The 23,901-nt window shown below is 31.8% G+C and overlaps 1 protein-coding gene across 2 annotated transcripts in view; it reads right to left on the reverse strand.

The window, feature by feature from the left end:
• LOC127738488 (tyrosine-protein kinase SRK2-like) overlaps positions 1-21,574 on the reverse strand; it is a 61,989-nt gene extending 40,415 nt beyond the window's left edge. The window contains exons 1-2 of one of the 2 annotated variants that reach the window (XM_052249771.1): positions 21,386-21,574; positions 2,344-2,429 (exon numbers count right to left, since the gene is read on the reverse strand). In XM_052249771.1, the coding sequence (XP_052105731.1) occupies positions 2,344-2,429; positions 21,386-21,459 (160 nt within the window). In that variant the 5' untranslated portion in view covers positions 21,460-21,574. Of the gene's footprint in view, positions 1-2,343; positions 2,430-9,901; positions 10,056-21,385 lie in introns of those variants that run through there. The other variant, XM_052249772.1, reaches the window with a different exon arrangement.
• Between the last annotated feature and the right edge of the window lie 2,327 nt (positions 21,575-23,901).

Genomic DNA, 23,901 nt, shown 5'->3' on the forward strand with positions numbered 1-23,901 from the left:
TCATGCATATGGACCAGGATGAGAACAAGTTTAGCATACGGATCTAAGACATGGGTTAACCGAATGAAGGACTGGACATTTTGACTACCAATATTAAAAGAGTTTGAAAGGGGGGGGGGGGGGGGTGCATTTTGCCTCTTAAATGGGTATGATTTATCATCCCTTTTCTGACCGAGATGCTAAGTTTTGGTATATGCAAACGAACGAAGAACCCTGCCGGCTCCCCTAAAGCATGGCTTTGACAGCCGAATGAAAAAAGTCCAGTTATCTATAAGTATGGACTTTAAATCCAATGATTTATATTAGACTCATCACTGAAAATCTTTCAGCAACTGTCATGATGCATATATTAGATACTAGTAAACAATATTTCCTGTGGTATTGTTTCATTATTAGTTTGTTATGTTTTATTTACCCCATACTTTCATTTGCCATTCATATATATGTTATACAGTTTTGCCCAATAGTTGCAGGAAAGACGGATAGCGATAAATGTTGACAATCAATAAGATCAGACTGGCTTTGAAAACCAAAAATGTTTTGACACATGCAACGATATTCATTTGAAATAATGACTCAAAGGAATCGACATTACTTGTTTTAATGACAATGTACAATTTTTTCTATACTTTCAAAAAGACGTTATGTGGGGCGCAGCAGGTTGAACTTTGTATATAAAAAGTAGACGTAAAAATAATATTTTGCTTGATACTAAATGTGTTAGACATGAAAATGCTTTTAATAACTTAACTACCTGCGTCGGTTTTGCTCATTGTTGAATCCCGTAGACTGTAGTTTTTTCATCAGTGTTCTTTCTTATGTCTTTTGCTGGATACTTGTCTTATATCACACATCTTTTTTTATGTAGAAACCTTACAATGTCTTACCGTATACTTGGATATCTATCATATCGTCTAAAGTATATGATGGTGTGGATGGGGGTTTACAGAATAATAGAGAATAGTGGGCAAAAAATATAAAAAATAGAGAAAATAGACCAAAAAAGTAAAGAATAGAGAATAATGAGGTGATAAAATATAAAGAATAGAGAATAATGGGCAAAACGTATAAAGAATAGAGAAAAATGGCCTAAAAATTTAAAGAATACAGAAATAAAGGATTCATCATCCTGACCCTCGTATATTTTCAAGTTATTGTTTCAGTTGCACACTGCAAATTTATATATTGCATGCTTTCAAGTCATATAATTATACAAACAAAACAATGACATCGGACATATTAAGTATGAACCTTTCTGACACTAGTTATCTAATCCAAAGTTCATGTTATTGATGCTTAGTTCGTTCCCATGATCATGTATAGCATCTGTTTAATGGTGACATTCGCCATAAACGACAATTTCCGTCAATTTAGGAGTAAAATGTTACAAATAATTTTCACGGTGTAACTACTGCAGAAGAAATGATCCTTTGTGTAAAATTAAATTTGAATTGAAATTCTCTTTTTCAAAATGTTTTGTGTCTAATTGAAGCGTTTCCGTTACAGATAAATTACTGCGATAATAGTAATAGTTTCTGATGGAATTGCGACATTTATGCTTTTCTCTTTTTATTTGCTCCAGTGATTTTTTTTTAAATTTGAATTCTCATGTCATTTATTTGAAATCAATACATTTTTCTAAACATAAAACTTTATTCTATCAAAAACAGTATTAATATTTTATGATAGATATAACTAATTAAATTGAAAATGGATACATAAACTAAGCTTCCGATTTTCATACTTTGTGTGGTTATTTGAATGAAAAACATTCAAAATTCCATTGGTTATTAAATGGGTAAGTGATGGATATGTCCGAATTGAACTTGCAGTGATAATTGAGATTTTGCTCCGTGTTGAAAGCCTCGCTGTGAGGACGAAGAACATGCATTTAAGGCACTGTTCTTTTCCTATTCGTTTTGTCAGGTGCGCAATGGATTTGGTGCATGAATTAAACAAGGAAAGACTCATAAAATATACCAGACTTATAACTTGGTACGCCAGACTCGAGTTTCGTCTACATACGACTCGTCGGTGGCGCTCGATTTAAAACAGTGGTAAAGCCAAATTAAATATTACGAAACCGAATAGCATTAATAACCGAAAACTCCGAACAGTTGTACCAATTTGGCAAATACGACTTGGGCAATCTATACCTGGGGGTAGAAAAACCTTAGCGTTTTGAATATTTCAGCATTTTATAAACAGTAAATTTACAGAAAATAAACATATCAAATATTCTTTCTTAGATATTATGAAGAGGACTAGTTTTATTTCAAGGCTCAAAATGTTTCTTGACAGGACGTGACGTGATCAAACGTTAAAAGTACCACACATACTAACCTGAACAACTATGAGGTCTCCGTTTCTCTGCCTTGAAATTATTCATGTTTCCAGGTATGGATGAAAACTGAGAAAACACCCGCATGCTGAAAAGATAAAGTTTTAATAAAACAACGTGTTGAAAATATGCATTTAAAATGAATCAATCTCAAACTTAAACACTACGATATACAGTTTATCCCAAATCAAATCAGCAATAAGAGTCCTAAATTGATAAAACTATACTATAACATTCGTTTTATAAAAATTCGATCAACAGACACTGTCACAAAAGTACTGAAAAAATAAGTCTCTGATGGAAAGGTGTCTCATTAAAAAGCGCACTACACATTCTTATAAGATATACATATTAAACCACAATATAACAATGTTCGTGCATCAGAAATATCATACTGTCTAAAGGTATATTTACTTTCACTTCCCTACGAATCGCAATGCATGTATTCTTTAAAAAAATATATTTCAACTTTAAGTATCTTCGTTTAACTTTGAACAACAGAATCGTTTTTCTGACTATACAGTCATTCGCTTGATGTCTCAATTATCATGCATTAATGTATAAGACTGTTGAAAAGAATCTTAGATTAAAAAGAGTAGTTTTGCTAGTGAATTGATAACAATTTGCTTTCCAAGAGTACATGACGTAATATTGTTATCATGCGACTGTTTCACATTAAAATAACATTGAATATGGAAACAAGAAGCACGTACATTTGAAACAGGAATGATAGATGATAACGAAGGAAACGTAAACAGATTAGCATTAAAGCGATCCTTGTTATTTTGTCGACTTTAAATATCAAGATCCAAGATATTTATGATTTATTAAAGCGTATCAATTGTATCAACAAAATTATATATTTTTTTTTGTCAAAGTGGCGACGAAAGTATGTTTTTAAATACATAATATCTTGTTGAGAACATAATTTTATTTCTTATCAATATTGATTTATTATAGGGTTTCTAAACACCTCCCATGCAACGGTTCAGATAATATTCTCATTTTCATCAGATTCTTCTCTGCTTATTTTGTTACATATAACATATGTTTGCAAACTAAGAGAAAATTGTAATGCAAGCTTCTTAGGCTCGAGTAGAAAGGATAATGATTAGAGTTATCTTTCTTTAATCAATGATATGCCAGTTCAACTAGAGGACCGTTAACTACAGTCACTTGCAGCCCAGTCTGTAATAAACATGATTTGGTATATCTTCAGAAATAAGGACTACTTTAGAAATACAAGACAGCACGTAGAATCCATCACAGAATGAATAAGGTTGCTCTATCATATAAATAAGAAATATATAGAATACAACTTTTATATTTCTACTGCAAAGATTGAAATTAACAAATGTCGTAACCTTACAATTACACTCCTTTTCTAATTTATAAATCCGAAATAAATACAACACATTTGCACTTTAACGCCTATAGCTGTTTGGCCATTTTCCATTTTCTCATTCCTACATGTGAACTTAAGTAAACACAGAACAGGAAACAAGAATAAAAAACAATAATTCACGGAAAGACTAAACAAATCGAGATCTAACTATCCTTAAAATAGAACTGCAATAAATTTGCAAGGAATTGAATTTATTTTTCTAAATCAACAAATTTGCAGAGCCCCATTGCGTGCAATTTCTGCTAATTGCATCGAATCTTGGTTTAAATTACAGGTTTTTTTTTTATTGGGAAAGCTTAAATACTAGATTCGATATTATTAAAGAAATTCAATCGACATCAAAACTAATTTAGGAACAGAAACTTCTGTTATAGGATAAAGTAGTATTTAGAATCAGATTTAAATTACCGCTCAGTGTAATTTAAAATTGGTTTTCTCCTCTGAATTTCGTTTGTAATGGTCTCCATCAAACGAATGTACAAGAATACGATCAAAAGACTTAGACACACGCATGCTTCTACATTAGTTTAATTCCTATCATCAGTTCAAAGACCTACATATTAATTCAACAGGAGTCTGATGTTGATCAACCATTCACTTACCAAGCAATAAGTTTCAATAGAAATGTGATACTTAAAACAATGTATCTTAAACGGATTGTCAACTTCCTATTTTCAGCAGTTACATACCCTCTGCTCCATCGTTTGATGTATACATATATATAGACATATATCAATTGATTCGATACGCTCGTGCATGTTCACGAAACATGGATGTGCTCCTGACACAAAAACTGCCCCGACAGAGTTATCAGGAAAAACGTCTGAAAGTAACACTACATAAGTAGTACGGTCACCATCACGAATTGGTTGACAATGCAATACGATCGATGTGTCTGTGTCTCAGCTCAATAGCGACATGTTTTGGCGGTCTCAAGTCTGATCTGTACATTTCCCGATTGTGACATTTTGTGTGAATGTGGATTTGTATGTCGGGTGATGCATGCATAGTAGGATACATTTATCACGTCGATGCATCCGGTCTCGCTCTTTTCGGAATTTGTGGATTCCCTCATTTTTTGTCGTAGATTTTACCTTTATTTATTTTTTCTAACTGAATTTTAGAGATTTAAATATTGGTAAACAACTTTTGCCTGTAATTTAAAAAATAAAAACAAACAAACAAACAAAAACAAAAAAACAAAAACAAATCAATAATCTATAATATGTTTGTTTCAAAGGCCAGATTTGTCGATTTGTATAACTGCAAATAGGCCTAATATGGAAATAGTTTGTAATAAAATACATCGCAATACAAGATTGTCAATTATTATAAACATCATATGGTAATCTCAAGTTTTCATATCTTTCTGGACAAGAAATAAATATACCACGAAAAGGTTAGGAGCTGCCATGTATCAATATAGTCGCGAAACAGAGGAACTTGAAGTTAAATGATTTTACTGGTTATTTTTCTATTAATTCTTCCTGAGTAGAATCGTCTTGGAGTGGATTATCGACTAGTCCATAATGAAACAAAGAAAGATGCATACAATTTGCCAATAACTGACTATTAGGATAAAAATGGACTGTTAATTTTCAATAAAAAAAAAAACAACATGGAAAATGAGTATAAGTAAACATTGGTTCTAACGTCTGCCATACATTGGCCATGCACTCCAGACTACTGAAGCGCACATTTTCAACTAAGTCTGAGTATGTTTATATTTTTGTCTCTGCATCAGTAACTTTTATCATGTAAATTATTATAGCTATTGAAAACAACAGTAAGGCATTATACTTTCTACAGCACTTTTTTCAAAGAATATAGACACCGATCAATGTCAAATCAATCAAACTTTTTGTAAGAACATAATTGAAAAAGTCATCTTTGTAGCGTCAATAATGAATGCAGTCACTCTTATGCATGTACAGCCTCAGTTAATAAAGATATCAAATGTAAAATTGTTTATCGCATTTCCATAACAATAGAACAAATGTTTGCCACTTACAATGGGCGACATCGAGACGGCAAAGTATTGGAAATATTCTTCACTCAGATGGAATCATTATATAGCTTAATATTGTTTTCTATGCTCATTCATTTACTGGTTTTTGTGATTATTTGTTTGGTATAGAGAGCTTGATATAGAATTGAAACGGGAAAAGGTTGTTTGTATATATGATGCTGAATTAATATTACAAAATGATAAATAAGTAAAAGTAAATATTCTTTCTAAAAGTAGATGGTTTTATATGATAAAAGGTTCTTAATTAAACAAAACCTGTATGTTGTGAAATTTACAGATATTATTGATACATACATACTAATTTATCAATTCCCAGTGAATTTGCATGAAAAATGCGGAATTAAGAAAGCACTAATGGGCTATCGAACCGACAAGCTCTTTTACTATCATTAATATAAAACAGAACACATACGCTTATATATATTTTAGTATTTTTTAAGGGTTTAGAATAAAAAGAAATAGTGGAAGTTTTCATTTCTACCGCTAGTCACTATTGAACATACTGCTTGGTAATATCACAAACAATCAAAATCTACTCCCCCGTTAAATACCAGTAGTTGCATTGGAAAATATAAAAGCTTTTAAAGAGGATATGTGGCAAAGACAAACGTCAGTGCTATATATTGGACCATCATCAACGTTCCATTGTACATATATACTTTATTGACTACCTAATTAGATGAAAGACTTTATATCCAAACTTATGGGTTTCCCGTCGAAATTACGAAGATATCTAAACGTTATAATAACATCCCGTGAAATAATGCTTATCATGGCTTTGTGTCTTGACTATATTTTTGTAACCACCGTTGGCCCTATATATTTCATATATGACACACCAAATTATGCATTGTCAATAACATATGTCTGTTCATCCACATAATCTACTGGGAGCTTGCTTGTCGATTCATTGCTAACATTACATTCGCGCATGCTAAATTAGTATAGTGACAATTCAAGAACCAAACATTCCTTATTATGTATTAATATACCTGATGAAAGGCAACAGTTGAATTGAACAAATAACTGGCAGAAGATTCTAATCAACATGTATCATATTTAAGATGAAAATTCTGACAGGTAATTTTAGATAGGGTTTATAAACCTTAAGAAGCTCTCAAAATAAACAAACATGTGAAGTTTTATTTTGGAAGATTTGCACTTAACCATTGAAGACAACAAACAGATATCATTTACATTTAACAATCTTGTGTAGATGCAGCTATACAGGTTTTGCCATATATTCTCTGAGAGTTATTGTTTTCATTAAATTCTCGTGTATAGATGCAGCACATTGGGTTTGCCATATATTATCTCTGTGTGTGACCTTAACGTAATAATGTATATCATATCGGTTATATACTTTCCAAATGGGTCTCTCTGGATTTTAAATCAATTCAATTTGTGCAAATTTTCTAGTAATTAGATATATAATCGTGTTTTCCAAAAAATCTAGGGTACCTGAAAATACGTATTGAAATTTATCTCCAAGGATAAGCATGTGTTTATCTGTTACGAAATCGCTTTCAGATGCAAATCAATTTTCTAATTATTTCTCAGAAATTATTTGCAATAAATCTCTGGGGGATATTACGCAGAAAATTATCAAGATTACGTGAAATAATTACTTTTCTTTGAAAAGAATGTATTCAATAAATGAATCCCTCGATGAAAATAAAAACTTGTTTTTCTTCTACAAATCTAGAACTGTTACAGATGCTTTTAGAAAATGATCGAAGCAAGACAATTGTTGATACCCATCGTTTTGGTTATTTGTCAATGTTTCAGTAATGGCTGTTAGCAGCTGTTTCGATAATTGCTTCACATCTTGAACCATTATTTAATTAATTACTCCTTCTCCCAATACACTACCATTCTCTCCATTTTCTTGAATTGTAGCAAATTTAATATAAATAATTTGACAATGCCATTTGTACATTGTATGAAAAGTAAACCGCGGGTCAAGGATTTCCGTTCAGTTATCAAAAAATTCAAAGCTAGGGACAATGCACTGCAGTATCAATGTGGAATGACCTTGTGGTACTTGCATTTTCTAGTTTCCAAAGTAAAACGTGAATTATGCTCAAATTTACCAAATTGATAAGTGGTACAGTATCTAACCCCTAATCTTCCATATCTTTAAACTTCACTACAACAAAAAATCATATATATAGACGCACACGCACGCGCGGGCAATCCTTAGTACGGAGAAACCGAGATATATATCTTTCAATATATTAAAATAACTGCGTAGTTGCAATATTAAAGATTTATATTAGTCCCTCTCACAAACATATGCTTTAATAGAAAAACAAAGGATATGTGGTAACATATGCTTTAATAGAAAAACAAAGGATATGTGGTATCTATCCATAACACAAAATCAGTACATGCACAGCAAAAAACACAAAAAGAAAAGGGACAGTGCTTTAATTGCCGTTCTTCATCTCAAAGTCACAATGAGGCCTACAACAATAAGCAAAAAAAAAGAGAAAAAAAATCTCACCTCACTGCTAGTTTAAGACGGCCCCTAGCATAGATTTGAGCGGAATTCTTTGCAAATTGATTCGGATAGACTTTGTAAGATGTATCACCACCAAATCGGGCCCGGTCAAAAAAGAACATAGTGGAAAGTAGTATATATTTAAAACAAAATAGTTCCTAGGCATAGGTGTAAATATAAAACTATGTAGAATATATTTTTGTTATTAAGGTATAAAATGAAAGGTGAAGGACTGGTGATCTTTGTAGAACAGATATTGACTGATAATTTTGAATAATACAAAATGTATATGAATGAATTCTAAAATTGAGAGCATATATTGCTTGTTTTTCAAATATGAAGTAACTGTTTATTTGTCTGTCAACATGAATTAATATTGTGCATGAATCGGAAACAATACAAAATATTGACATCAAAACGATTGCTCTTGAAAAACGTAACAGTTAAACTTTTGATAACTGAGATCTTATCTTGTAGAGAAAGAAAAGGAAGGCTGCATCTTAGCCTACATGTTACATCAAAATTAACTCAATAATTTAACATCAAATGTCTCGCTAAATCATTAAGGCAAAGTAGAAAATAATGTTTAATAAGTGGAGACTCTTAAATGCTTATTACGATTTATCTATTCACGGGGATTTTTAAGACAAACTTGTCAAATTGAATATAATAAGGGATATTTCATTTTAATTTCTCAGATTTTATGTTATTTTGTAAGTGCGTTACACTCATTAGAATATGAAATGATTAACAATATCCCATTTATCAAAAACTGTAACACTAAGTTTAGTTAAAATGTTTTAATTATTGGTTATCCTGGAAGTAAAACGTGTTCTTGACATCAACACCACAACTTGAGACACCGGTCAAGGTTCATTGAAAATAACAAGGACGTTTCAATGTTAAAAAATGAATTTTATCATTGATCTTTTCTTCGTTATGTACAAACAGTAGTTGTTTTTCAAGGTTTGGCAATAAGTGAAGATACCAGGATGAAAATAGAATATCTTCATCAGTTTCATCATCTCTACGCATACTGAACTCTCACTTATTTGCCATGCATTAAAATTACATTTCGGTAATCTTGCAAAATATATTTCGTATTGGTAATCTTGCAAAATATATTTCTTATTCGTAATCTTGATCAAGATATATCTATTTTCGAAAAAAATTGTAATCATGCTGAATATTGTTGCAAAACTGACCGCTGGACTTTTTGTTCAGTAATTTAGACAAAGGTACTCACGGAATTTGGGGTTTTAGTTTTATCAAAAGGGCATATTTGTCAAATCCCTGCAGCAAACTAAGACAAAGCAAAGTCAAAGTATTGCAAGAACTAAAATATACATATGGTTGATTTTTAAATTCCTACTGCTTAAAAGTACATAGTACCATCGATTGTTTGTCTTATATTCTTTATCCATGCACATATAGATACAACTTTGCACACTATCAACAAGAATAATTGTCCGATAGGAACTTAGTAAAGGAAAACGAAAACCAACATATACATATTCAATAATTTTGCAACCCCGTTTTACAGCGTCAACTATTACCGTTCCCTTGAATGCAGCTTCTACCAACGTTCCCTTGAATGCAGCTGCTATCAACATAAATACTTACAGCGAAAATGTTCCTCCTTAAAATACCGAAAACTTAAAGAATTCCTAGCACATGTATCCCTGCGCACAAAAAGTGTACATCTGATATTACAGATAATATTACGAAATTTCACTCATCTTCTGCGTAGCAGTGTTCTAATGTAGAATGCAAAACATCACAAAATTACAGCTGCAACTGTTTTCAAGTTATCTGTGAAATTTCCAAGTTCTAAAAAAATGTGAATTTCAAAGAAGATGAACTGTTTAATCGGCGACATCACTTTAAACAGGATGAAAATCAAGTTATCAATTTTATCTTGCTCACATTTTATTCCGATGAATATATACTTCTAATCAAAGTATTTTTGATGTTCTATCAGCGATGGTAACATCGTTTCTTGATAAACTGTAAGAACGCCTTGAAGAAATTCCTCACTGTTTTTTATGTCGCTTCTTCAATTATTACCATCCGTTCTATCTAATGAATAATAATGTACATGTTTCTAATTAATTTTGCTGATTTATAAGAAAAGGAAGATTTTCTCTCTCTTTTCTTTATCTTTATTATTCCCTTGCTGAATAGGATTGACATATGTCAGAAATGTGTCTTAGCCAGTGGTACCGTTAATCGAACTAGGAACATTTTTTTTGTAAGAAAGGTTTTGCAATTTGAGCGAATATCAATTGTATATCTTATATTAGCGGTGTTATTGGACATTTTCCGTCTCATTTTGACATTGTCGCGTGGTTCAGTCTATCTCACAAATATGAAATATCGTGTCATCAGCATCCGCACCGTCGTTTTTCTACTTTGACTCTGAAACCATTTAAATTAGTGCTTAAAGTGGATGGGATTTTTTTTTTCAACCAACACGACCGTTGTTGTTATAAGTAGAACAAAACTAGATGTGTCGGTACCACACGGATTAGCGGTCTTTGGACTTAAAAAGTCATGATTTCGGATTTTGGTCATAGCTAATTGTATTTTTTTTTACATTCATGGTGATTCATACGAAAGACTGGGTATACCAGGGATATACAATGACAACACTGTTGATGGATTTCAATGTTCGACTTATATGTACTTTTTTAAAAGAATGTTAATTCCTGTAGAAATAAAATTCAAACTATGATTCCGCAAAAAGTCGATCATTCAGAACGAAACGCCAACTCGATCTGTATATTGAGTCATCAAAGTACACTAAGCCCCAGATCAGCATGCAGGCATTACAATAAACGTCTAAGAGCTGCAATTCCGTCAGAAGTCAGAAGTCGATTAACCAGAACGGAACCCTAATTCTAGTAGTATGTCATCATTACGCTTATGCGCCAAAATATCAGATCAATATATGCAGTCGTTGTCAACTGTTTCATTTGATAATAACGGAATGACGGACACGGGAAACACCATATGCCCCGACCACTAAGAGAAGGGAGGGATAACATAGTTGCACGTTCCCTGGCTATCAAAATAAACATATTGCTGATTGTTTCAGTTCACCGGGCGTAAGAATTTGGGTGGTCTTTCATACTGTATAGGATTTTATGTAATTCTTGCTATTCCTATTATTTGCTATTTTGACATTAAAGCTCGACGTTTCTATGACAATGAAATTTTTCCAAGCATTTTTAATAATCCTTGCAGATATTTAGTTGATATTTAAGTACATTTTTTCAGTTTGCTCATTTGCTTTCACCCGTTATTGAATACACGAATATACTGAGTTAACTTATACATACATATTTGATGAATCTTTGTACATTAAGAAGTTAATGTTCGACTACGGTTTGTAATCTAGTGGAACCCTACTATATATAGATATTTTACTTAGAAAACTTCATGAAAATGACAGTTGTAAACTTGTAGTATAAATGGCTGGTCTAAAACAGTAGCGTTTCTTGTATTGAGATTTTTAAAATAAGTAAAGTCAATGATAAAATGAAAGATGAGATATGATTACCTATGAGACAACTATCCACCGTAGATCAAATCAATAGCTTGTTCAATTCGGAAACCAAACTCATTAAAATCTATTTTGAACCACAATTATAAATTACTTAAAATTATCTGTAAAACTACGTCATTTGAAATGGATGTGCAAATACTCGTTTTCTTTACTTCCATTATTTATCGAAACATTTGAAATTTGTTACACTGATATTTTTTATAGATGTCAATATTTGTTGCATTTTGTTAATAAAATCTTGAAAAATATAAACAAAGAGACAAAGATTTGTATAGAAATCCTTGACAGAGAAAAAAAAAATCGTCTATACATCTATAATAAAATTGAGAATGGAAACGGGGAATGTGTCAAAGAGACAACAACCCGACCAAAGATCAGAAAACAGCCCAAGCTAGGCCACCAATGAGTCTTCAACACAGCGAGAAAACCCCACACCCGGAGGCGGTCTAACTATAGAACGCTATTGATAAACTTATTTAAAACAATTTTTGTTCCCGAAATCCACCCACTGTTCAGTATAAAGAAAGGTTTTCATCATTTAAAGTCTATGTTAAAAAAATGTTCGTACTTTATATTTTCCTTAGTGATTTAATTAATATCAAAAGTGTAAGATTAGCTGCAAACAAGTTCATTTTGTTAGTACTTGAACTTTTCTGGTCTTAATTCGTACATAAACTGAGATTCGGAGTATTTCTGCCATAAAGTAAATTAAGATTGGTTTACTGTAGGATTTTGTTCGTATATAGAAATATAACTTATTTCATACAAAAACTACTGCAACCTATTCTCTCTTCGTTTGTTTATATTTGAATACAAGCAAACAAACAAAAAATATATGATAACTGCGTTTTAATTGTTGTTTATTTTTGACTATTTATCAAGATATATATATCATTTAGTAATCTAATAATCATATATATTAGCGCCTTTGGGAGGAAAGTACAAAAAGACATTGAAGAGTTCTATTTGGAAGGGAAGTATATTTTGTCACCAGTTTTACTAGCCTATTATAACACAAAACGCAATATTATCATGTTTAATTTCGATCTGGTTGACCATAAAAAAATAAGATAACACTACTTCATAATTTTCAAGCGACCGGAGCGCTTTTCTGGCTTTTCCTTCATCAGGAAGGCCCAAAGCCGAATATTTAAAAGCTAATGATGTCTATATATAACAACTGAAACAGTTGAAGAGCTATAAGACCAAAAAAGACCTAAAATAATAGCCAATTCCATCTAAGGTCAAATTTGATTGAGGGAGTTGAAACCTTAGTTTCTTAATAGTTTAAAATTTATAAACGGACAATTTTAGAAAGTTTTGTTATAAATCATAGCATTACCGAGGAAGCTGATGATACCCTCGGGGACTGATAGTCCACTGGCAGCGTTATCGACCCGGTGTTGTAAAAAAATGAAAACACCACTTAATAAATTTCATGCGTGCGAAGCGCTTTAGTGGATTTACCTTTACCAGAAACGATCAAAGCCGAATGTCTGTATGCCAATGATTTGTAAGAACTTATATTGTCTTTGAAAAACAACTGGACTTGATTCGGGGCTTCAGTGGTCATTTAATACTCTTGAAAGATGAACTATTGGACGATAAACATCCATGCAACTCACAAAGTATACGAAACTCCTACATAGTCATTAAATATGCATATAGTAGTAATACATGCATATCAAACATGAAAAACCTCAATCGTTTAGCATCCTTATACTTTAGTGCTCGTTGTCGCCTCATGAGAGAAACTAATTAAACTAATTCATTTTACTATAACTTTAAAGTAGAATAGAGATGAACAATAACACATCTTATGTAACATCAGAGATTTATCTTATAGATTGATCTATTTATAAATATATTATTGCTCTTTGATAAAAACAGCTTTGATATTACTGAAGTACTTCTATTGTGGTAGACGACTAGGTGAATTGACGCAATTTCTCACAAGTGCTTCATTTTTTTTATATCGTTTTTGAGGATTTTTGTATGAAAATGATAAGATTTCTGATATGTCGATTTTCTATGATCATTTGTTGGTAAATAGACTCGTCCTAGGACAGAACTGGACTACTAATCTAAGTTTAGACGGTGACATGACATCATATCCTATTCATTCACAGCATCTTTGAGTATCTGCTGGGACATTTTGAATATTTCATTGAACTGTCTTTCTATGTTTGTTCTCAGACTTATACTTTGTTGCTCGATTAAACACAAAATACAGATTAATGGAATATTTTTTCAAAATTAATCCTTTACGTCAACGATTACTTACACATTTGGGATCTATTCACCAGTTTTGTTAACTTGTTTCTCGTCCTAATAAAATTACAATTATAGATAAAGTAATAGAATTGTTCTGCTTCATTCCCTCTTTATCTCACATCGAAGAAAGTCTGCAGTGCATTCACAGCATTTAAAAGTACATGCGACACTTACAATACTCTCTCTTCCTGGAGTCTTGTACTCAAAGGAAGAAAACACTTTCAATAATCATTTCAAAATTGCAATGATATTCGAATATAGAAATAGTATACGTGTATCTTACTATACAATCAGACTAACTATTAACACATTAGGTCCGAGTACACAGTTATCGTCCTTTGATTTGTCCACAAATATAGTGCTTAGTGTGGACAGTGTGTTACTTGCCAATTTTTTTTATATACCTTCCAAATTTATTTCTCCATGTTTTATGCATCAAATAGCAAGTAGGGGCATGAAATTACACTGTAAAAAAATTTGGGTCATGAATTTTAAAGTAAAGTAGTGATTTGGTCCAGCTGAAAAAGGTTAAAAATAAGCACTTCGGAAGCTGTCAAAAGATTTCAAGACCCCCTTAACATAAAATTGTCCATATTTTGAGTTAGAGCCGATGAAGTTTTCTATAATTTTGATATAATTTGTCCCAAAAGTAGTACAACACACTGTAAAAATATTATTGAGAAAGCGCAGGTGGGATTTTTTAAATTTTCATTTATTGTCTAAAAGAAATGCACTACGAAATAACTGTGTACTCGGACCATTAGGGAACTATGATATTTAAAAAAAGTGAAAGTTTTACACGCGATTTCTTCTCTTCGTCAACCAAAAATTTATGAGAACAAATGTTGTTTTCGTCAAAAATCTTAGTATTTGCAAGATAAACTACATATTTTACAAATATAGCCTTTTATCATATAATTAGTAGTAAATACAGTAGTTTTGAATATTTGATAAATAGCCTGCTGTATTATCTGTATCGCTCAACTTTGATGTGCACCCTTTATCACGACCTACCCTTTATCACACCCCTATCCTTTATCACAACCCTACTCAAAATGTAAATCTGAAGGTAACCAAGGTGCTAAGGACCAGAAAGCAGTTCATATATACTCTCCTGTTTAAATATACGATAAAGCGTATAAAACATGGCAAAATCCGTATCACATGCCGTATCACCCTCGACCAATATCATCCCTCGGGCCTAAAGGCCCTCGGGCTGATATTGGTATCTCGGGATGATACGGCATATGATACGGAATTTGTCATGTATTATTCTCTATATTACATTTTATTTGTAAATCCATAGCGTTATAGGTATGCATATATGTCGAACAAATTTAACTTAATATGACCTAATCATCTTATCTTTCAATCTTATATGATATTTTCTATGTAAATGCATATAACTCTAAAGTGATACGTTGCATGCCAAATTTATCCTCGTTTTGAATTCAAGGACATTTAAAACATTATTTTCCATCTTCATGTCCGAACGAAATATCTTGCAACCAACAAACCTATAGATGTGTATTTGTCATGTATAGATGAAAAACACTCAGAAGGTATCTCTTACGCTTAGATTTTTTTATATGACCATACCATTGACAAATTGATTAACCTGTCGAAAACTATAGAAGAGGTGTTAAAGTTGTATCAGGATCTCTGAAATTTTCAACCAAATTGAGCCGTTGACAAACTGGCGTTATTCATATTGAAGGTCAGGGTCACATCCAGTAAATAAGTTGAAATCAAGATTTGGATTTATCTTTTAAAAGCTTCGCCATACATTTATTTTTCAAAATATCCCTTACAATAAGTCGAAGTCGTATTTAGCAAACTGTTAAATTGTTATCATAGCTATACAACAGCATTTGACTATCACCATTCTTAACATGCATGACTCTGAAACTATTTCTTTTTATAATATGTTTATAGAACAAAGATAAGTTGAGTATGATTTTTTTAACGCCGATGATTTTGAAACTGAAATTAGTTAGTGAACTTACATGTATTAAGAGATAAAATGAAGCCTACCTTCTGCTATTACCGTGCATAAGTTCTGGAGAGAAGAATCATCTTAATCTATACTCAACTTGTCTGATTTATTGCTGCGAAGTAACATGTGAAGAGACAGAATACTTCGAAGATTTTTTGGCATATCTGTTTTCTTCATATTGACAGAAACAGTAGCAAAATTACAATATCTATTTATTTTACGTCGTTACTCTGGTCTTCGCAATGATTACACGGTTAACATGGTTTTAATTATAACTAGTACTTCTTTGTAATGGCTAAAAGCTACTGACTCTAATGGTTCCATCTTCCAACCACACATTACTATGTTAAAATGATGGAATTTGTATAGTATGCATGCAGAGACGATCCACACATAAATATGTCGCAAATATAATAGACAAAAAATTGGTAAATGAATTAGACAATGTTAAGTAATGGGTGATAGGAGAGAAACAAAAGTTTGGAGAGCTGCAGACCCTTCATCGATTAAACCAAATAAAGAAGTATAGACATTTAAAGGAGAAGGTCGACAAAAAAGCAGAGAAAAGAGCATTAAGTTTGTAACTCAAAACCTTATTAATTCTAAATATATATGTAAAAAAGGGCCTTAGACTTGGCCAGGATGTCAAAGAGTTCAAAATTGTATTACTTAGGAGCACATCCTTTTAAAATAGACTGGCTATACTATCATTGCGACAGTTTAATGATGTATGGTGTTTTTTTTTTAAATTTTGCAGTTATAAAGATGTGTAAAAATGTTAAGACCATTGGTGGCCTTCGGCTGTTTTCGGCTCTTTGGTCGGGTTGTCTCTTTGATACATTCCCCATTTCCATTCTCCATTTTATTTAAGTATTTGATGTAGACTCAGTTACATTTATATTCAAATTCCATAAGGATTTGACAATTTTTCGATTTTGGCCCTGTATAAGTGAAACAAATACAGAGAAACTTGGCCGTGATTCTTTATTTGCCGAAAATTTAAGCTGAAGAACAGCAATAAAAGCGACGTTCCATTGCTTTTTTGGTGTTTTCATGTGTGTATAGTGATGTTGTGTCGTGAATTGATACACCATCTCTTTCTTTTTTTAACAGTCAGAAATATTAAAAGGAGAAAAATAGCTTATTGGACCAAAATAAAATCATATTTTGATGCAGTTTAACAAACGTATATACTCCAGTCTGGAAGAACATGTCTTATTGAATAGTCGTTCTTGGCTTTAAGCTAACTTTCAGTATACTGTGAGTACTCTTAAACCGGTATTTTGTGTCTTTTTGTTTTCTTTTTTGTTGTTTTAAGTGATTTGCACAATCTGATGAGTGAGGCCATTTCCAACTGATTTTACAGTTTGCTTTTAAGTTTTGCTGTTACACCTCTGTTCTAGGTTAGTTGGAGGGGAGAGCGCTCATAAGTGTTTAACCGTGCCACATTCTATATAAGCCAGGAGCATGTAATTCAGTGGTTGTTGTTAGTTGCGGTCTGTCATGTTTGCTTTTCGTTATGGTTTCGTCATTACTCAAGTGTTTGGTTTTCTCATTTGAAATGCTGCACATTTTGTAATGTTGGGGCCATGTATAGCTGATTGTATGGTCTGTGTTGCTCATTGTTGAATGCCTTACGGTGACCCACAGTTGCTTATATCATCTTCATTTGAACTCTGGTGGATAGCTGTCTCATTGGCAATCATACCACACCTCATTATTTTTATAAGTAAATATGACTATGTATTAAAGCTTGTTTTTTTTAATTGAATAAGCTCAACTGATATAGCTGTATTTCTTTCGCACAACAGCACGACCATTGCTTGGTAGTCATATGTTTGGTAGTGCGTGATGAAGAAATAAGGGAGCTACCATTTGATTTTCATGGGGGGAGAGGGAGCTAGGATGAAATTTGAAAAAAGGCAGGACAGGAATTTTGAGTAAAAAAAAAAGGCAGGATGAGCAACTTGGCAAAAAAAAATCGGATTGACAATTTATGTTTAAAAAAAAGTCAGGATAAACCAATTAAAAAAAGGCAAGACCGAATACAGTGAAGAATAAAAAGGCAGGACAGAGAAAACAATTAAAAAAATTCAGGACAAAATTTTTCATCCTAGCCCCCCATAGAAATCAAATGGTAGCTCCCTAAGTAATCACTTCGGTCCAGATCGAATACATGCAATCAAAGAAGAAGAGATATGTTTTAGATGAAATGTTTGCTCGTATTAGTGGAAGACAAAAAAGTATAAAATTCTCCATACATTGTGTGCACATTTAAAACCATCACCGTTTCAGTAAGAAAGTTTCAGGCGCTAAACAGAGTTTTGCATAATGTATAAGCACCTGTATGCTGACCTCTAAATGTCTTTGACTTGTTTTTGTCATTTGGTTGCTGTCGCATGAACGTGTACACCAAATTTCCTTTTATTCAAATGATTTTGTATTATTTTTTCTCGTCATAAATATGCATAAAATGTTTGCCACTGGACTTTAAAAACGAACGATTAGTCTGTTCTGTATTATAAATGATGTTTAAAAAACACCATTTCCAGCAAGTAATTCTACAACCCTATGTCTAAAATATTTGGGGACGGGTGCATCGTTGTTCCAAATTAACGCCCCTTAGCACAGTGTATTGTATATTTAGGCATTAGATATTTAGTGTTATTTTGACATTTCATAAGATACCGGATGCACATGTTACATCTATAGCGTAAGTATTATGCAATAATTAATTAACAGTGCATAGTAGATAATTTGAAACAACACCTGGTAAAGATACTTTTGTATCCCTTCTTATCTTAATGTACTTTATTTACTAAGTACATGATTTCACCTGGAATATATTAAGCTTTTGACGGCCCGACGATCGAAATACAGAATACTGACCAATTGATTTGAATTAATAATTTGTATAAAAAACAAGAAATTCTCCCTTTGCTCAATCATGTTAATGCGGCTATGCAATTTCTCGCTTAGTTTCTAGAGGAAATAGCTATGTCGGTCATTCGTTTTTCGTATAGCGATAGTGGAATTTTATTTCCGAAATAAAAAAATGTCATTGCGAATCATCTCCGTTATTTGATCATTACTCATTGATAGAAAACGGATCACACGTAATATTAATGACTGTTCTGTGCAAGTCGATTCCCAGTCAGGAATATGACACTTGTTAATGGCATTGGTAGAAAGTAAAACAACAAAAATACCGAACTCCAAGGAAAATTCACGAAAAGTCCCTTATCGAATGGCAAAATCTCAAGTTCACATAAAACGAATGGAAAACAATTGTCATATTCCTGACTTGGTACAGGCATTTCCTTATGTAGAAAATGGTGGATTAAAGACTAGTGGTTTCATGATATTTGGACTTCAAGTATTCCGAAGGCTATTTCCTTTCTTTTTCTTTCATTTCTTTCTTTGATAATAAACATCATAATATCCATTCTCAATTTTAGTAAGAAATGAAATGTTCACCAGTTTACAAGATGTAGCAAATTGAATCTAATTTGATAGAGAAAGATTCCCGTGTACATTTAGCCAACAGACCAAAAGAACATGTCGCTGTGGACACAGGACTGGGGGTTATTCTTAGTAAATAAATTATCTCAAATTTTATAGTTTTAGTATATTAACTTTTGTCCATTGTGTTTTTGTTTCTATCGTAAAAAGATACTTGCTTATTTTCTATTTAATATTTAGACATGCACTCGGTTATATGAATAATAAGCGTGTTGTTTCAGATGAAAAGTTGGGATAATGCTTTGATTTTAATTGAACAGCTCGGTATATTTCATCACGTTTTTGCTGTCTGAAAATTTGTTTCTGACTCACAGATAGTAAATAAGATTTATTTCAGACTCGGCAAACCCTTTTCTATACAATCTTATCAAATAACAACATTTACTTCCCGATTAGAATCAATAAAACTTCCTTTAGTCTGATTTAGTGTGAAATACTTGATAAAGCACTAAATGAAGTAATATCTGCAAAATACTTAAAGACCTTATTACTCATTTCTATACTTTATCGAGTTCATATTAAAACAAGGGACTACTGTAAAACCACCGCTGCTAAGGGCATACATCCTCTTTTCTGCATGTGTTGTCAATATTTAAAATACTTTTTTTTTTAAAGTTTTTGAGCTTATTTTCCCCTATATTTTTTAACATATTCTTGCTATTTCTTTCACAATCTGATAGATTGATATCAGTTTATATATGCCGCTTCTGCACTCTAAAAAGAAAAATGTCTGCACATATAAGTTCCTTCGCGACAAGATTGTGTTGGTAAGAGCAAAAACTCATTAAATGAAGGAAAATATGAGTCAGAAAATAACAAAAAGAGGTAAATTTCCCAAGCGTCTGTTGTATATATAGACTTTGAATTATTATGTTATATCTGTTCCAATTATTATCAACAGGTCAGTTGTCACTACGTTCTCATGTGATCTGGTTAAAGCAATGTTTTTCGTCTTTTTCAACAACAACCATTGACATTTTATATAGGTCGAAATATCGGGTCGTCCTTTTCTGCCTTTTGGTTTTTATAGGTTTTTTTTATTTTTACGTTTTGGTTTTCTACCTATTATAACTGTATTTAGTAGTTTGACCTTTAACCATTGATTTGTTTTTGTATTTCTAAATCTTGTTATCATTTCGCAATATTTATTTTGTTATTTATGGACATGACTACGTAAGGCCTGATTCTTATCTTTTTAAGTGAAGAATCGAAATCTCACAAACAACCACCAAGATGTCGTGTAACTTATTTGCTTATCGTTTGAACATATACTCATATCATAGAATTAGTATATATGTCAATATAATACTTTTATGGTCATATTCAGTAAAATAGTTAAAATCACTACACCAGTCCAGAAATATATATGAAAAATTAGTTGACAGTTCTATGAGACCATATGAAAAAGCACCATACCTTCTTCATGTGTAGAGAACTAAAGAAGATATTTTCTATTAACAGGAGTTTTAATGAAAGTAACTACAAAAATTTTTAACGACAACAACTTCGATTTACGGTTAAGAGAATTCTATACTTTTTCTTTTTTTTTTAAAGCAAAGATAAAAATCTCAATTTCGCTTATTTAGTAGAGTTCAACTATTCACTTGCTTTCATGTTCTATTCCAAGTGATACGAATAAACAAATATATAATTGATAACTAGTAAAATATGCCATAGAAATAGATTAGAATAACAAGACAAAAAACCTCCAACAAATCCAAATTGTTATAAGTGTTATAATACATACCTTTTGACTTTTTCTTCTCTTATCTCCCTAAAAGACGGACATGTAACAGACGTTACCAACTCTGACTTAATCATGATTCACGACAATAAGGAAAATCAAAAGAAATCCTGCTTCTGAAAAAAATTAAAATAAAACCTCCTCATAACTCAGACAAGTTGTAAATATTGATAAGTGGTCGTTTGTCCAATGTTCTATCTAGAATCCTGTATTCTATTGATAAATTAATTGATTGCAAACACATTTGTAGCGCTGCTGTTCGCATCATTGGATTTCGCTTAAGAGCTATTATTTCTTTTGTAAAGTCCCGGGAGCCGTTATTTCTGATAATTAATCTCGATATTTATAATTATTAATACCATATTATTATACTAAAGTGAATTGATGCATATCTTACAAGGAGAAGATGTAAAAACGACAATGGTTTTTAAAGTGGTATATTTTTTTTTATAATAAATGAGGGTAATTTACTTGAAGAGAAAATGTCAAAATTGACAAAGAATGTGCAAAAAGACTTCAAAAGAAATTAAATAAACACAAGTTATTATTTATTGAATTATGTCATTTTTCTATCGGAAATAAGCGCTTAGTTATAAACACATAAACAAATTCTTCACTGCTTCAATATTTTATGTTTCACTGGTAGAATATAAAACATAATTGTTTCTTTGATGTCTTAAAATTCTTGATGATTTATAACTAGTTAATTAATATTTCGTAACATTTAAATGTTGTACAAATAAAAGTGCTTTTTATATTTAATTTTGTCAGACAAGCAGATTTCTGAATTAAATTTTATGAAGTTTTATTTTATCCAATTGGTTGTGGCGACCTATCAGGAAGTATGCGGGGGTACACATGTTAGGAAATGTGAATGTCGCAGGTAAATATTGCCACGATGTTTTTTTTTAGTTCATAAATTGAACAAACTTTAATCTAAGCAATAAATAACTCATCAGTTTATTATACATAACCAACCCAAAGATTTAATAGTTAAAAACGAATGTTTACAAAAAATGGTATGTATGATTCACGATTAATGACTAAGTCTTATAAAGATACTTGCATATCAAGGCTAAGCCATGCAGTGTATTAGTCCAATTTCTATACCATCGGATTCCCTTGGGTAGCGTTATCAAATCGAAACGAGTCATCTAAATTGACATTGCTGTACTGTCATCTTTTGACTTCATATACTCAAATGTATATTTTGACTAATTTTTCGGGCTTATTTCAGATCATCTTATTCCTTTAAACTGTATACAAACAACACTCTAAATGTTGATTATCTGATCTTGCTCTCACACCTCTTTAACACACAATTCAACTCCTAAAGAATTGAACTTAAATTATTTTGGGGCAAAAAATGACGAGATCAGACTGAGAGGGACATCCAATTTAATGATCTTAACTATTCGACAGAAACTTGAGAGAATGCATTGAACTTTTTAAGTTTGAACTATTACCCCTTCGTTCCCACTTCTGACATGAACAACCTCCATAGCTGAAATGTATGTAAAAAGCTGTGCCTAAACATAAAATAAATAACATAATGCAAGGCAATGTAAATGTATGAAACTTTCTATCGAAAGTCGATCTGCTCATCGCTTCACTGAAGTAGAGTGAACAGTTAACTTTAGGCGGTAACAATGTCAGAGACATGGTCAGCATTTATATTCTCTGTCTTTTCCATTCGTTCCGTTGGTTTATATTGTCGAACGTTCGATTTTGTCAGTTTTTTTTGGAGTTGCCTCTTTTTGAATTACCCCAAAGAGTTCGGTATTTTTGTTAATAGTTTTTTGCAGACATTATGTGCCGTTTATAGCATATATGATTTTGAATAACAGCAGTCCGAGTGTTCTGCGGGAGAAATTTGTCAATAGTATGATACGATTCTAAACACGTGTGTAATATATAATAAGTGGAAACGTTCGCTACTTCCACAAAATGTTATCAAAACCAATTTAATCCATTTTTTATTCCCGTTTCAGAACACGATAATTATGACTACGTGTTCAATACCAACCTGTCCTATAGACATGCAAAACGTGTGCATATGGCAGATAATCAATGTGGAATAGTGTCGTTATTATAGAAACAGAATTATGCAATAAAAAGCAGCTTGATTTCTATGAAATATACATGATTTGAAATACAAAAACTATAATTGACATTATCCAGAATAATTGATAAAAAAGAAGAAAGAGGTAATGATATTAAAACTGACAGATATTAATGAATTTATATTTCAAATAAGTAATTAATGGAAAACAAGCCATACATTGTACGTTTAATGGAATGAAAATCAATGTTTATTTCAAATAAAAAAATTTTCTCGGAAATTAACACCGATGAAATAATAAACCATTTGCAAATTGATTTTCAGACTTGCACTGAAAGATATTTTACTGTTTCAAACTTTTAATGTAGTTTTATTATACATATCAAATGTTCGATTTCAACAGACTACAGTCAACATACAAAGACTACAAAGGCTAAGTCCCTCTTTCAGACAAAAT

The sequence above is a fragment of the Mytilus californianus genome, unplaced genomic scaffold (genome assembly GCF_021869535.1).
Source record: "Mytilus californianus isolate M0D057914Y unplaced genomic scaffold, xbMytCali1.0.p SCAF_4, whole genome shotgun sequence".
Lineage (NCBI taxonomy): Eukaryota > Metazoa > Mollusca > Bivalvia > Mytilida > Mytilidae > Mytilus > Mytilus californianus.